The following is a 15,084-nucleotide window of genomic DNA, read 5'->3' as shown; positions in this document are numbered from 1 at the left end:
ATGGTCTCCCAGGCTAAGGAAGTTTTGTTAACTGGGTTTGTGTGCCTAGAACAGGGTTAGGCAATCGTTTTTGCAGGGGAGCCACTTCACGGATGTTGGTTGTGGTCGAGAGGCGGGGCTTCAGGCAGAAAGGGGCGGTTCCCTCTAGGCACTGCACGTTCCTGGTGGGGAGGGGGAGGAGACTTCATGCACTCCCCTGCCTCAGGCCCCAATTCCCCATATCATTTCCAACTGCGTGCGGAATGATTTTTGTGCCATGCACCAAGGCATGTGCGAATGTGCACCACCCAGTAACACAACCGTTGCTGTGGGTGCTCTGCTAATCATCTGGACAGCATTGGAATCTCTCCTGCATGGCTGCACAAGTGCCCAGCGTACAGGGAACACTGCCCGTGCCCCCCAATGTCTGGAGCCTGCTCCCCCTTTGCACCTGACGTGTGCGGTGCTGTGACAGGCGCAGTTTAACATGGCGAGAAAGCCGAGCGGGGTGCCAGTGCAGATGCATGTCATTCACTTGCGGCCTCTCGCTGGTGCAGCCCGGCAGGGGACAAACCAAAACACTGCATTTTCTCCCTTAATATTAAGTTTATAAATCTGAGATTTGTCCCCAGCCTCCTGCCAGCAGCAGACAGCCCAGGCGTGAGAGAGCAGCTCACATAGCATTTCCCACCATAGAAACAACACGTGCAGCTAGTATATTGACAAAGCTGAGCACCCTGACAATGCCCAGAAAGACTGGAAGCGGGCGTGCGCTGTGGGGTGAATCATGCATGGGCGATGGGGGGCTTCGTGGGAAGGGATTTCTGTAATGCCCAATGCTGTAACATGGAAAGGCTCGATCTGAAACAGCTGCTGACCCAGCCTGGTGGTTTGACGCAGGGGCGCGGAACCTTTTTTGGGTAGAGGACCCACGGAAAAATCAGCTGGGGGGGGGAGCACAAAGGTGAGATGCCAAAACAAAACAAGAACAAAACCCTCAGTGATGTGGCCCCAGACTGAGAAGCAGAAAGCCCCTCCTTGTGTTCCCCTTGCACACCAGAGCCTCCGGGGGGGGGGGCACTATAGGCTTTGGGGTGGGGCCAAAAATGAGGGGTTCAGTGCATGAAAGCTGCTGGCAAGCCGGCTTGGGGTGTGGGGTCTGGGCAGGAGGGTGCAGGAGGGGGGTTGGGAGTGGGGTCTGGGTGATGGGGGGGGGGGCGGCACTTACCTGGCACAGCTCCCCAGGGATGCACATGGCTCTGCGTCTCCCAGGCACCGCTCCCTGCTGGTCCTATTGGCCATGATTACGGCCAATCAGAGCAACGGGGGGGGGGGGGGGAAGCCTCCAGGCAGCTCTTTGCTGTGCTGCAATTTGTGGGGGGAAGAGGATGGGAGAGGGGGAGCAGCAGTGCATGGAACTGCTTCCTTCCCCTGCGGGGCACGGCCCATGGGTTGGATCCGGCCCCGGCTAGCCTGGATCCGGCCCCCGAGGCTTCAGGCCGCCCCCCCTCCCTCATTGGTGCAACACCGTGCAGGGGGTAGGGTTGCCAGGTGTCTGGTTTTCTACCGGACAGTCTGGTATTTGCACCGTCGGTCCAGCAGAAAAATACAGAACATACCGGACACGTGCAATGTGCAATGTGCAATGTTCGGTATTTTCAGAATTCCCGGCTGGGTGCCGGATGGAAGCCTGGCGGGGGCGGGGGAGCGACTGGGAGGCGGGGCCACGATTGGCTCTGGGAGCCCTGTGGTCGTGTGCAAAAGCCGGGTGGGGCGGGGCAGGGGCTGGGACTCCCAGTCACACCCCCCACCCGGCTTCTGCACGCGACCAGAGGCTCCCAGCGCCAATCGCGGCCCCGCCCCCCAGCTGGGAGCCTCTGGTTGCGAGCAGAAGCCGAGGGGGGGAGTGACTGCCAGCCCTGCCCCCGCCCCTGCCCCCGCCCGGCTTCTGCTGGCAACTAAAGGGAGTGCTTGCTGGGGGCATGGCCCAAAGGACTCCGGCTGTGGCCAGTGGCTGCCCCCACCTCCGGACCAGGTCTTCTTCCCACCCCCCTTCCTCCGGGTCCCCCTCTCCTCCCGTCCCCTGACTCCCCCAGCTCTGCTTCCCCCCCTTCCTCCCGGCCAGCCCCGTGGCCCCCGGACCCTCCCCCCACACCAGCTCTGCTTCCTGCCCCGCCCCGCCCCCCTCCCGGCCGGTTCTGCCTCTGCCACCCACGATCAAGTGTGTCCGGTTTTTTGGCGGGGTCTACCTGGCAACCTTAGCGGGGGGGGGGGGGGGGGGGGGGTGGCTGCAAGGCTGGAGCACCAGCGCAGGCTCCCCTGGGAGGCAGGACCCCTCCTCCTGCCCCCCCCCCCCCCGGTTTTAGGCCTTGGAGAATCACACCTTTCTCCTAAGCAGCTGGGTTCTGGGGCAGCCCTGTCACCTACGCTGTTGCTCAGTGAGAGTCGACAGCAAATCCTAAAAAGCAAACCTCGGGAGCCAGGTACAAAAACTAAACAAGTGAGGAAAACCATCCCCTGAATATTGGATATAAAACCTGCACGTGCCCAGCTCCCCCAGGCCCTGACGCTGCTCCTGTCCTTGGCTCCCCAGCGGGGCTGGGCTGCAGCCAGGCCGAGCCGGCTTGGGACGGCTGCGTGGGAAGTGCCCCTGGGACGTAGCGGGGGGGCTGTCTGCTCTGTAACCCGGGGTTCCCCTGCGCTGTGATGTGCGATTCCCACTGACTCACCCACGTGTGGATTGGCCCAGACGCCTGGTCCCAGCCTGAGCAGTGAGCAAAGCTCTTCCCAGGGGGAGAGACAAAGGGAGGGAGGCGGAGACGAACATTTCGGGGCGGGGGGCAGGGTCTGAGAGCGAAGCAGTTTCTGGCTGGGAAACATGAAGGGAACAGACTAAGCTGAGTGCTGAGGGGGGCAGTGGACCCCCTAACCCAAGGGGTCGGATGCATCCTGGCCCTGACTCCTGCAACCACATCACGTCTATGCGGTGCTGTGTCGTGGAGAAGCAATAAACCCCCTTTGTTCTACTGGCTGGCGGAGTCTGTTCTTGCTGCTCCGGGGGTGCAGGGTCGGGGGCTCCCCGATGCGCCGTCACAAGTCGCGAGGGTCCAGAGTGCTGGGCAGGGCCGGTCCCTTGGCTGACCCCGAACTGGAAAGTAAACGCACGTTCCCCCACCGGGCGAAATCGGTCCCTACGACGTGGGCCGTTAGACGAGGAGAGCAAAGGCGGAAGGAGCCAGGGAGCTGAATAAACAGGCACCGGCCAAAGATATAGACCAATTTATTGATTATAGTCATTTTTTACACTCATAAATAATAAAAAGAAGCAATGCCAGTGGGAGGGGTTCACCTTTGCTGGGGGGGCAGGTTGGAGACCGAGTGCTCGCTGTGGGAGACGTGGGCAGGGCGAGGGCTGCAGGCAGCAAAGGGCCGGAGGCAGGTGGGGCCGGCAGAGGTGGAGGGAGGGTCTCGCGAGGGTGTAGAGGAGCAGGCTGAGGCATCCCCACCGCCCTATGGGGCAGGGAGAGCTTCCCCTCCAGACCTTGCAGGGCCAAAGCGAGGGTCTCTGCCCGCTGCACCGACAGGAAACGCCCAGGAAATCAGCCTCCTAAGCAATCTAAGGGCACGTCTACACAGCCGGGCTAAAGTGGAACGAAACTACACGACTTCAGCTACGTCAATGCTACGAGTAGCTCAGCTCGGCTTTTGGCGCTGTCTACGCAGCAGGAAGTGGAAGGAAGAGCCCTCTCCCTCCGACTTCCCTTGCTCCTCGTGAAACGATGGTCACCATGAGCCAGAGAGAGACGTCCTCCCGCTCGCCGTTATTTCGAAATCAAGGCTGGCGGCGCAGACGCGCACGATGTGATTTCGGAATAACGCTGCTGTGTAGATGCCTCCTCAAGGACTTTCCCTCCAAACTGCCCAGGGCCGGCCCACGACATTTTGGCACCTGAGGCGGGGAGCTCAAATGACGCCCCCATGCTCCCTCACTTGGGCCAAAACTTTGCAAGGTCTCAATTCTGCCTCCTCCCTCTTCTACCCCTCTCGCGGCGCTGCTCCGCTATGCAGCCTCTGCACCGGCAACAGACGCAATTTTCTACACTCTGGTCCTAGTGGCGCCCCCCACAGTCTGGCACCTGAGGCGGCTGCCTCAGTTTGCCTCATGGTAAGGCCGGCCCTGAAACTGCCACAGAGACCGAGCCAACACCCTGGCTGAGTGTCAGCCAGGGAGTAGCGGGAACTCCACTGCTCCACCTGCTCCGCGGGCACTCCTGAGGCGCTGAGCACTGTGGGCAGGGGAAGCGTCCGCGCCCTGAGAAGGCCGGTAAAGAGTCTCCTAATCTCCCCCTCCATGAGCCAGGAGGGACCCCTGACCTGACAGCGTCTCCTCAACTTCTCCCTCCCATCCGGGAAGGGCCGCTAGAGAGGAACAAGGAGCGTGGGGCTTCTTCGCAAAGCAGATGCCTCACGCCTGGAGGTAGAGAGGAGTGTCTAACCTCCAGGGCTGCCCCACAGGCCCAGGGACAGCAGCTCTGACCCACGCTAACGGGTCTCTCAAAATGGCCGCGGATGTTGTTGGGGGAAGCTTTTGAGTTTCGAAGCACTTGGCTGTCGTAGGCAACCCCTGCTCAGTCCCGGGCCACCAGCAGCCCAGGGCGTGGGCCCTGGCCTCCCTTTCCTCCGGCCCTGTCTCAGGCTTTGCTCCCTAACCCTCAAATCCCCCCTTCTCTGCAGGGTTCCTCGGGCTCAGAGCCACACTCCAGGCCAGTAGAGCTGGAAGAGACCTCAAGGAGGTCGTCAAGTCCAGCCCCCTGCCCAAGGCAGGACCCATCGAGGGGCTCGGTGGCTCACCCGGGGTGGTCTTGCCTGTAAGCAGACCAGACCCACGCCAGCGCTGGCGGCTGGGCAGCCGGTCCCCTTCCTATCGTTACCAGGACGACCGGCTTCCAACGCCAAGCAGCCCAGAGCTGAAGCATCCTGAGCAAGGAGGCACCAAGGCCGGAGCAAACGTGTCCAAGGGAAGACGTGTCCCCCGTTCCCACTACGCAGCGAGCTGAAACCTCCAGCTCCGTAGGGCCCGGCTGGGGGCAGGCCTGTGCCCAGCAGGTAAGAAGTAGCGCGGGTAAGAACAGTGCTTGCGGGAAGGCTGGGTGTCTGAGCGCCGCTTCGGAGCAGCCTGTGTCTGGGGAGGGGAGGGGAGGGAACAAACAGCAGGTTCAGAGAGTCATAACATCAGAGGGCAGAGCCCCAGAGGGTCCCGTTTCTGCCCCACCCCTGACCCGGCTCGGCGGGTGGTCAAGGCTAAAGACCGCACGGAGGCACGGCATGCGGCACAATCACACATTCCACCAGCGGCTGTTCTGCTCTGGCCGCACCGAGAGGTTTCTGTTCTGGGGAGAGCGCCGGTCCCATCGCACCAGGTCTGGGCCCACACCCGGAGGGGAAGGAGGAACAGCCAGCGTCCGTCAGAGCCCGGGCTGCTGGCCAGCGGTCCAAGGATAGGGCTTGCATCTTGCATCTCCTCTGCCTGCTTCCCCGGCAGCTCTTCCACGAGTCCAAGCTGGCTCCTACGCGAAGTGATGACTAACAAAACGTCCCCACCGATGCACGCACCGTGTGGCTGTGCCGCACGTGTCAGTAGGGGTAGCCCTTGCTGTACTGCTGGGGCGGGAGGCCCCCCAGGTCCTGGAGGTAAGCCGTGTTCTCGTCCAGGTGGGAGAGAGGGACGGTGTCCTCCTCGCTGATCTGCCGCTCAAACTCGGCTTTCAGGGCGGGCCGCTGATTGTCAGGGAAGGCCAGGGAGAAGAGCGCTTCCGGCTCGCACACAAATTTGTACACGTAGCGCTCGCCAGCCACCTGCAGGGAGACACGGCCAAGGCTGCAGTGTCTGTCCCACTCGCTCGGCAGGCAGCCAGCTGCCCCCGACCAGTGACGGCGTAAACGCCGACAGGTGGGCCCGAACCTGCGACCTCTGGAGCTCAGTGTGGACGCAGAGTGAGCTAAAAGCCTCTGCAGAGTGAGCTAAAAGCCAGTCGGCTCCCAGCTGAGGCTGGAAAGCCAACTTTGAGGCTATAGAGCAAACTCGTTCTCCTACTCTGTAAGCGGTCTCAATGTCCCTCCACGGCACAATGCCCCACACCCAGCAGCCGTGGGGGTCACACTCGCCCCATGGGCAGGGGAGTTGTTCAGTGGGGAAGGAGAGGGACCCCGCTGAGCTAGGAAAGGCTCTCGCGGCTCAGTGGGAGTTTTCACCACTTCATGGTGCGCTAGGGCCACTTGGAATAGCTGCAGGCCCAGTGATGCCATAGCCTGCCGAGCAGGCTGGAGCTGTTGCTAGGCCAGGGGTGGGCAATCATTTTTTGCTGGGGGCCACTTCAGAAATTTTTGAAGTGGCCCCGGGCCACACAGGAAGGGGCGGGACATCAAGCTGAAGGGGCGGGGCCAAGACACGTCCGGGTTCCCTACTCCCAGCCAGTGATTGATCTGGGGGTGAGGGAGAGTCTTTGCCCCCCTCCCCACATTCCCCCTAGGTGCCCATGCCCCTGGCGTGGGAGGAGACTTCCCGCACTCCCCTGCCCCTAGGCCAATTAGGGCCTGGGGGGGGGGGGGGGATCGCGCAAAACTTCCTCCGCTCTGCCCCCGCCCTGTGAGCAGCGCACGGCGCTTCAAAGCGCCACGGGCGGCTGGCAGGGCGGGAGGAGGCTTCGTGTGCTCCCCCGCCCCCAAGCCCTAATTAGCCTGTGGGGGGGGGGGGGGAGCAGCAGGGCCTCCGTGGGCCAGATCCGGCAGGCCGGATTCAGCCCACGGAGGCTCTTTTGCCCACCCCCGGGCTAGGCACAGCTGTTCTCGGGGGGAGAGAGGGGGGCTGGAATCAGGGAGGGCCAAAAGAGCCTTTTCGCTGTCGGGATGGAGACCCGGGATGGAGACGAGAAGCAGGATTCCCCAGGGCTGATCTTCCATTGCTGGTATTGGGAGGTGACGGCGGAGGTGCCCGGCGCACAAGGGCAGGGGCCACCGTTAGCCTTTCTATAGCTCGAACGGCCTGGCCTTGCCGGCTCTCTCATGGGTGCCCTGAGCGTTGTTATTTCTGGGAGCGCCTGTGAGTGGGCAGGAAGAAACAGACCCTGCCCCGAGGGGGACACACTCTAGAGCTTTGGCCTCCCCCCAAAACTCTTCGCTTTGTCTGGCCTAGACAGGAATTCCCTGCTCCTGGCCTGGACAGGACTCCCCCTTGTTCCCCGGGGCAGGTGTACATGGAGGAAGCGTGACACCCGCCCCCCCCCGGTGTCCAGATCCAGCTCCTTCACCCTGCCTCAGTGGGTTTCTTTGCTGCCTGCTCTGCGAATGGCAGGCCCCCGAGAAGGCTGCAGGGAAAGAAGAAACCTCAGGACATCAGGGGGGTTCAAAACTGGCCATGAGCCAGCCAGGGCCATCCGGAGGAGGGTGCAAGGCCTATGGCGACCCCCCCCCCCCCCCCACCTCCAGTGGCCTAGGCACGAATCCCACACGGGCCCCAGCTCTGCTCCGCCCCTTCCCCAAGCTCCGCCCCGAGCTGCTCCTCCCACCCCGGCTCCGCCCCTTTCCCCCTCCCCCAAGTTGGAGGCTTGCCGGGGGCTGGGTTCAGGGTGGCAGCAGGGGTCCCCAGAGCGGCCAGGCAGCTTGCTCCACTCCCCACCTCCCAGCCCACTGCGCCCTGCTTCTCCGTGGTGGTGGGAACTGGCGCACCGTGGGGTCCCGCCGCCGGGCCGGAAGGGCGGGGCAGAATGGAGCAGCCTGCCAGGCCACTCCAGCTCCTGCAGCCCCAATTGATGTGGGGGGGGGACCCCTTGCTGCCGCCCCGTGCCTGGCCCGTCCACAGGACGGATGAGGCGGCCCCCAAAATCACGGGGCGTGGGGACGCTGCTCTGAGCTGTCCTAGGGAGTCAGCGAAGGCCTCCAATCACAAGCAAGACACGTGTCAGGGCAGGGCCTAGAACTTGGCTGCCCCTCGCCCACTGACCTTCTGCATGATGCCCTTCTCGTAATAGTAGCGAAGGGACCGGCTCAGCTTGTCGTAGTTCATGGCTGGCCGGTTCTTTTGGATACCCCACAGCCTGGCCACCTGCGGGACACAACAGCAGGGAAAGGAGCGCGTGGCACGTACGTGTGTGTGTGTGTGTGTGTGTGTGTGTGTGAGTGTGAGTGTGTGTGTGAGAGTGTGAGTGTGAGTGTGAGTGTGAGTGTGTGTGTGTGTGTGTGTGTGAGCTCCGTTCACACTGCCTCCTCAATCCCCCAGCATAGCGACAGGAAGCCAGGGGCTTGAGGGGGCTGGTAATCTCGGGTTCTGAGTGGCGGATTAAATGGCCTCAAGTTACTGGAACTTGAAGGAACCTTGAGAAGTCACCAAGTCCAGTCCTCTGCCCTCAATGTTGGACCAAGCACCATCCCTGACAGGTGTGTGTCTAACTTGCTCTGAAACATCTGCAATGATGAAAATTCACCAGCCTCCCAAGGCGATTTATTCCAGTGCTTCACCGCCCTGACAGTTAGGAAGTTTCTACTAATGTCCAACCTAAACCTCCTTCACTGCAATTTAAGCCCATTGCTCCTTGTCTTGTCATTGGAGGTTAAAGAGAATAATTTTTCTCCCTCCTGCTTGTAACACCCTTTTAGGTACTTGAAAACTGCTCTCCTGTCCCCTCTCAGTCTTCTCGTTTCCAGACTAAACAAACCCAATTCTTTCAATCTTCTCTCCTAGGTGATGTTTTCTAGACTTGTAATCATTTTTGTTGCTCTTTTTGGGACCAGCTCCAATTTGTCCTCATCTTTTCTGAAATGCAGTGCCCAAAACTGGACATAATATTCCAGTTGAGGCCCAATCAGCGCAGAGTAGAGAGGGAGAATGACTTCTCGTGTCTTACTCACAACACACTTGTTAATGCAGCCCAGAATCATGTTCGCTTTTTTGCAACAGTGGCACATTGTTGACTCATGTTTAGCTTGAAGTCCACTGTGACCCCTAGGTCCCTTTCTGCCGGACTCCTTCCTAGACAGTCGATTCCCATTCTGTATGTGTGAAACTCATTGTTTTTCTCTAAGGGCATGTCTACATTAGGAAACTATTTTGAAATTACTTACATCGACTTAACTCCTGATTTAACAAAAACCAACTAGCATGTCCTCACTACGGAGAAGCTTCAAAATTAGTCTGAGGCAGGCTCCGTTAATGTGGATAATTCGTTCAAATTACTCTGGGGAATGGTTATTTCAAAATAGCAGCATCGGAGCCTCCACACTACCGCTGTTTCGAAAGGACTATTTCGAAATCTGTGTTATTCCTCGAGAAAAGCAGGAGTACTAATTTCAAAATAAGTGGCCCGTTATTTCGAAACAACAGGCTTGGTTGTGTGAACGCTCCGCTTATTAATTTGACCAAAGGGGGGTTATTTTGAAATGAAGCCTTAGGGTATGTCTAGACTACATGGCTCCTACTAGTTTACCCGGCATAGTCAATGAAAAACTACTAGTTTACCCGGCATAGTCAATGAAAAACTACTCGTTTATCCGGCATAGTCAATGAAGCGGCATAAGTTTCACGAAGCATAAGGGATCACTCGGCAAAGGCTTCCCCAGCCGACAGATCCACGTCTAGACTGCTGCGCTGTGCCGGATCGGCTGATCGTCAGCACAGCCCAGCGGCCATGTTTATTTTAATGAAGCGGGGATTATTTAAATCCCCGCTTCATTGACTATGTCGGGTAAACTAGTTTACATGGCTCCATCGACGGAGCCATGTAGTCTAGACATACCCCTAGGCTGTGTCTAGACTGGCATGTTTTTCTGCAAAATCATGTGATTTTGCGGAAAAACTTGCCAGCTGTCTACACTGGCCGCTTGAATTTCCGCAAAAGCACTGATGATCTCCTGTAGAATCATCAGTGCTTTTCCGGAAATACTATGCTGCTCCTGTTCGGGCAAAAGTCTTTTTCCGAAAGACTTTTGCACAAAAGGGCCAGTGTAGACAGCATAGTACTGTTTTTCGCAAAAAAGCCCCGATCGCGAAAATGGCGATCGGGGCTTTTTTGCGGAAAACCGCGTCTAGATTGGCCACGGAAGCTTTTCCGCAAAAACTGTTTTTGCGGAAAAGCATCCTGCCAATCTAGACGTGCTTTTCTGAAAATGCTTTTAACGGAAAACTTTTCCGTTAAAAGCATTTTCGGAAAATCATGCCAGTGTAGACGTAGCCCTAGTGTAGACCATGGCTAAGTGGAGTACTTTGCATTTGCCCTTGTTGAATTTTGCTCTGTTGACCTCAGATCATTTTTCTAGTTTGTCCCCATCATTTTGAATGATCATCCCATCCTCCAAAGCCCTTGCAACCTCTCCCAGCCTGGTATCATCTGCAAACTTAATGCATGGCAAAATGCAAAGTGCTTGGCTGTTTTAGCCGGTGCCTATATACTGGTGAGCCATGCCCATATGTCAGCACTGGAAAAGGGCCACTTCACCTGAAACCATCTTCAGCCTCGCAGGACGAGCACTAAGCTATTATACCAGCACGATGCTGAGAAAACACTTGCAAGCGAGTATTAATAGCGGAGTGACCCAGCAAAGTGACTCAGCCCATCTGCACTGCACATGTTCGTAAGAGGCTGGAGATGAGCTACAGCAGCCGCTAAACACAGCCATAAATCAGATCCAGACATTAATGGATGTTCCAGACACATCTCCCAGCTATTATCAGAGTTTATTGCTCTGTTTGGAACTTGGTGGCCCTAGAAGCGATCTCTCTGTTAATGGCACTTCGAATCCATCCATCCCTCGGCAAGGACATGGTTTCCCCCGGATTCTTTTTTCAAATGCGGTGAGCAGTGAGGCACGCCCCTGCCTCAGATCAGAGACCGTAATGGGCACTGACTGCGAGGCAGGTGGCACACACTCTGTGGGGACAGCGGCAGCCCAAACACAAAACCCCATGGTAAGAGGCCAACTGAGAGACCCACCCACGGCAGCTCCCTTTAGCAACTATGAGCCTCTAAGGAGTGAGCGATTGGAGGGGAAACCCATCTCCTGTATTGGGGACCCACTGACCCTGATTGTGCACCTGCTCGAATGTCGGGGATGGCCATCCTAAGAATGGGCTATTCAGGCACTCAGCTGCCATGGCCTCCTCCTTTAAAACCACAGCTCCAGTGGGGCCTCTTAAGGCAACTTGCAGCCCTAGATTCATAGAATCATAGAACACCTCGACTGGAAGGGACCTCGAGAGGTCATCAAGTCCAGTCCCCTGCCTTGCAGGAGCAAGCACCCTCTAGAGCACAGGGGAGGCGCAAGCCCTTTCAACTCCTGCTATTTAAAGGCCCCACCCCTTCCAGCTGAGGCCCCGCCCCTTCTGCTCGATGCCCCACCCCTCCTGTCAAGGTCCCGCCCCTTCTGGAGCAGCTCACGACCACTTCACAATTTTTTGAAGTGGACCCCCCCCCCCTTCAAAAATTATTGCCCACCACTGATCTAGATCATTCCTGACAGGTGTCTGTCCAACCTGCTCAAAAATATCTCCAGTGATGGAGAGTCTACAACCTCCCTCTACAATTTATTCCAATGTTTAACCACCCTGATGGTCAGAAGACTTTACAGACATGTGCCAAAGGCCCCTGCCCCCAGGGATCCGCAGAATGAATCGCGCAACCTTGGGGCCCCTCTTGCTGCATGAGTAGAAGCTGAAGTGTTTTCACCTCCTCAGGCTCAATGAGTTTGAACTCCATCCCTCTGCCGGTCCAGGCGATGAAGTGGGAGTTGGTTGGATCATCCAGCAAAGCCACCAAGAACTGCCAGAGCTGTAGAGACCCTCTGCGCTGGTAGGGGGGCCCTTCCCGGTACCCGCCCACTTCCTGCTTGATGTCTCCTGCAGGGCAGAACAAACACAAAAGGTTTTGCTATGTCCCTTCATAAGAAGGGCCCTCTCCTGTCACCCATTCTCCAGAGATGGGTGCTAAAGGAACCAGCTGCCCTCTTAGGACGTCTACACTAAGGAACAAGTCTCAGAGGGGTAGCCGTGTTAGTCTGGATCTGCAAAAGTGACAAGGAGTCCTGTAGCACCTTATAGACTAACAGATGTATTGGAGCATAAGCTTTCGTGGGCATCTGACGAAGTGGGTCTTTGCCCACGAAAGCTAATGCTCCAATATACCCGTTAGTCTATAAGGTGCTACAGGACTCCTTGTCGATTTTACACGAGGGAACTATTTCAAAATAACTAAAATCAATTTAATAACTCCCGATTTAACAAAATCGAACTCGCGTGTCCGCACGACGGGGAAGCCTCGCGATTAGTCGGCGGCAGGCTCCGTTCATGTGGGTGCTCTACCTCGACAGGAAGCCCTGGGGAGTAATTTGTTCCAATTACGCTGGGGAGCCGTCATTTCAAAATAGTAGCCCCGGAGTGTCCACACGACCGCTCTTTCGAAATAACGAGTTCAAAGTTAGAGGTATTCCTCGAGAAAAGCAGGAGTTATTTCGAAATAACGGGCTTGCTCGTGTGGACTCTCCGCTTATCGATTCGACTGAACGGGGGTTATTTTGAAATAAAGCCGTAGTATAGAGCAGGGCTGAGAGAACTCAGCACAACTAGAGTTTTAGACCAAATGTGCCTTTGCCCCCCGAGCTTGACTGCCCCCTTCCAAGACTGTCACCCTACTGATCACCAGCAACTCCTCGAGAACTGCTCACGTGCAGCCGTCCCAACTGGCTGGTACCCAGGATCTAAGCCTGTTAAGTAATCTCCCCCTCTAATGTCCACAAAGGCAGGGCTGGCCCGGGGGCTTCCAGTGGGGGAGGATGAATCCCCCATGGGATGCGGAGAGAGGCTGAGAAATGCAGGTACCAGGATTCTGGGCAGATGCAGGGCCAGTTCCTGGCACGAAGTGGTGACCCAGGGAGGGTGAAGGCTGCCTGTCAGGACTGTGCATGAGTTCAGGTTAGACACGCTGCCGCCTGGCCGCAGAGGGATCCTGACAACGCTGCAGTGGCTCTAGGGGGGCCTGGGTGGAACGACTGGTAACTAGTGTTCCCTGTAAGCTGAGCACTTGGGAGAGATTCCAGTGCAGCCCAATTGATTAGCAGAGCCCCCAAAGCCTCCAGTCTGTGTTTCGATTAGTGGTGCACATATCTTGGTGCACATAACAAAATTGATTCCACCTGAAATGGATAAAATTAGAGGGAACAGCACTGGTAACTACAGCTGGGTTGGGGCGGCTGTGCTCAGCTGGCACTAGCAACCGGGCTGTGACCTTGGCAAGAGGGTTTCCTGACAAGTCCGCCTGCTGCGAGGAAAATGCAGAAACCGAGCACCCCGGAAGCCCCAGAGCAGGCACGTCTCGTACAGCCAGGTGCAGCGGCACCGAAGGGAGAGGCTCACGCGTAAGGCAAGCAGAGCCGGTCGTGTGAGGACGCCGGCTCACATGGCCACACAGGGGAAACCTCATCCGACCCCAAGCCTGGGAAGACACCCGGATTTCTCCCTGACCTTCGAACTTCTCCGGGACGACACAGACATCATCAGCAAACGGCCTCATCGGCTTGTGGTAGAAGCCTGGAAGAGACAGCCGCAGGGGCAATCAGAGAACACAGCCATGCGGCCGTCTGGCATGAGGCCCTTTGCAGGAGCAGATGCAGAAGCGACAGTGCCGTGGGGGGGTTCTTACCTACTGTCCCTTCGGGGTTTGAGTGGCTCGGGTACCCCTCCGCGGTCATGTACATGGAAGGACAGCCAGGAACATCTACAGAACGATCAACACACACGTCACTGCTAGGCACAAAGCCCCTCAGGGCAGCCCTGCTTGTCAGACGAGGCCAGGCCCTCAGGGCCAAAAGCAGCCAGGCCAGTCAAGAATCTAGATCCCATCTTAGCTCCCGCCCATTCTCGGGCTTGTCCTCTCGCCACGTTTCCAGTAGCCACGGATTAAAGGGATGTACGCTTACGACACCACACAAAGCAGTTTTCTTCCAGGATGACCTGGACAGCTGGTGAAGGCACATCTGGGGAAGGCAGCCGAAGCCCCGCCCCTTCTTCCCAAAACCACACCCCTTTTCCGAGATCGTGCCCTTTCACAACCTTCCCCCCCACCTCCAAGCCCTGCTCAACCCCAACTGAAGGTGAGTCTTAGAGAGTGTTTCTCAACCTTTTTTTATAAAGTACCCCCTTTACAAAAAAAAAGATTGTAAGTACCCCCAGTACCTACAGTTTTCAGACACACACAAAAATTTTCTACCATTGCAACACATTTGTTTAAACAACTTAATCGGAGCCAGGCGGGTGATGAAATTTTTGGGTGCAAAAAGTACAAAAATAATAAAGCGCTGTAAAACTTCAAACAAAAACTCAGTTTTCTCCAAATTTCAGTTGTGTTCATGTACCCCCCTCAGACTTCTCTCAAGTACCCATAAGGCAGTGGTTCTCAACTCGTTTCAGTCCACGGACCACCAGGCCAATCAAAAAATTTTTGTGGATCACCCCCAGCACATGTAGCACAGGACGAACGACACAGCAACCACTCAGCACGACGGCAGCAGCTACACTGACGCTCAGAGCGTCAGATGGAAGTTACTGGCAACATAACGCGGTTGCGTCCTAGGTGGATGACGGCGTAAAACAGCCTAACGGCGGCGCCTACTCACACCGTGTGACTTTGGACCATGTTCCTGTGGACCACATTCCTGTGGACCACCAAAAAAGTCACCATGGACCACCAGTTGAGAACCACAGCCCTAAGAGTACTCGTACCACTGGTTGGAAAACACTGGTCTAGCCTACAGGGGTTTTTTCCGGAAAAACTGCCATTTTTCTGAAAAAACTTCATCTCCGTCCATGCTGCAATCACATTCTTTCGAAAGAAAATCAAAAGAACGCGGGGGTTTTCCGACACGGGTAAACCTCATTCTGTGAGGAAGAACGCTTTTTCTGAAAGAACTCTTTCAGAAAAAGGTAGGTGTGGAGACAGAAGAGGGAGTTTTTTGGAAAGAAGAGGCCTCCAGGAAAAAGCACAGGTGCCCTGGTGGCCATTCCGCCCATACTAATCAGCCACTGGGAAGCTAAGATGCCACATGGCGTGGTGCTAGCCCCTCACA

The 15,084-nt window shown here is 57.0% G+C and overlaps 1 protein-coding gene across 6 annotated transcripts in view; it reads right to left on the bottom strand.

Annotated features, from left to right (window-relative positions):
- Positions 1-3,242: 3,242 nt before the first annotated feature.
- Positions 3,243-15,084, bottom strand: part of ETV4 (ETS variant transcription factor 4) — a 63,460-nt gene continuing 51,618 nt past the window's right edge. For 4 of the 6 annotated variants that reach the window (XM_075911130.1, XM_075911129.1, XM_075911128.1 and 1 more), the window contains 5 exons: positions 13,662-13,736; positions 13,376-13,549; positions 11,694-11,863; positions 7,979-8,080; positions 3,243-5,835 (listed from right to left, as the gene is read on the bottom strand). In XM_075911130.1, the coding sequence (XP_075767245.1) occupies positions 5,614-5,835; positions 7,979-8,080; positions 11,694-11,863; positions 13,376-13,549; positions 13,662-13,736 (743 nt within the window). In that variant the 3' untranslated portion in view covers positions 3,243-5,613. The remainder of the gene's footprint in view (positions 5,836-7,978; positions 8,081-11,693; positions 11,864-13,375; positions 13,550-13,661; positions 13,737-15,084) is intronic. The other 2 variants (XM_075911133.1, XM_075911132.1) reach the window with 1 other exon arrangement.

This window comes from Pelodiscus sinensis, chromosome 29 (genome assembly GCF_049634645.1).
Source record: "Pelodiscus sinensis isolate JC-2024 chromosome 29, ASM4963464v1, whole genome shotgun sequence".
Classification (NCBI taxonomy): Eukaryota; Metazoa; Chordata; order Testudines; family Trionychidae; genus Pelodiscus; species Pelodiscus sinensis.
Note: the sequence above shows the minus strand (reverse complement) of the source record. Positions and strands in the feature narration are given on the sequence as shown.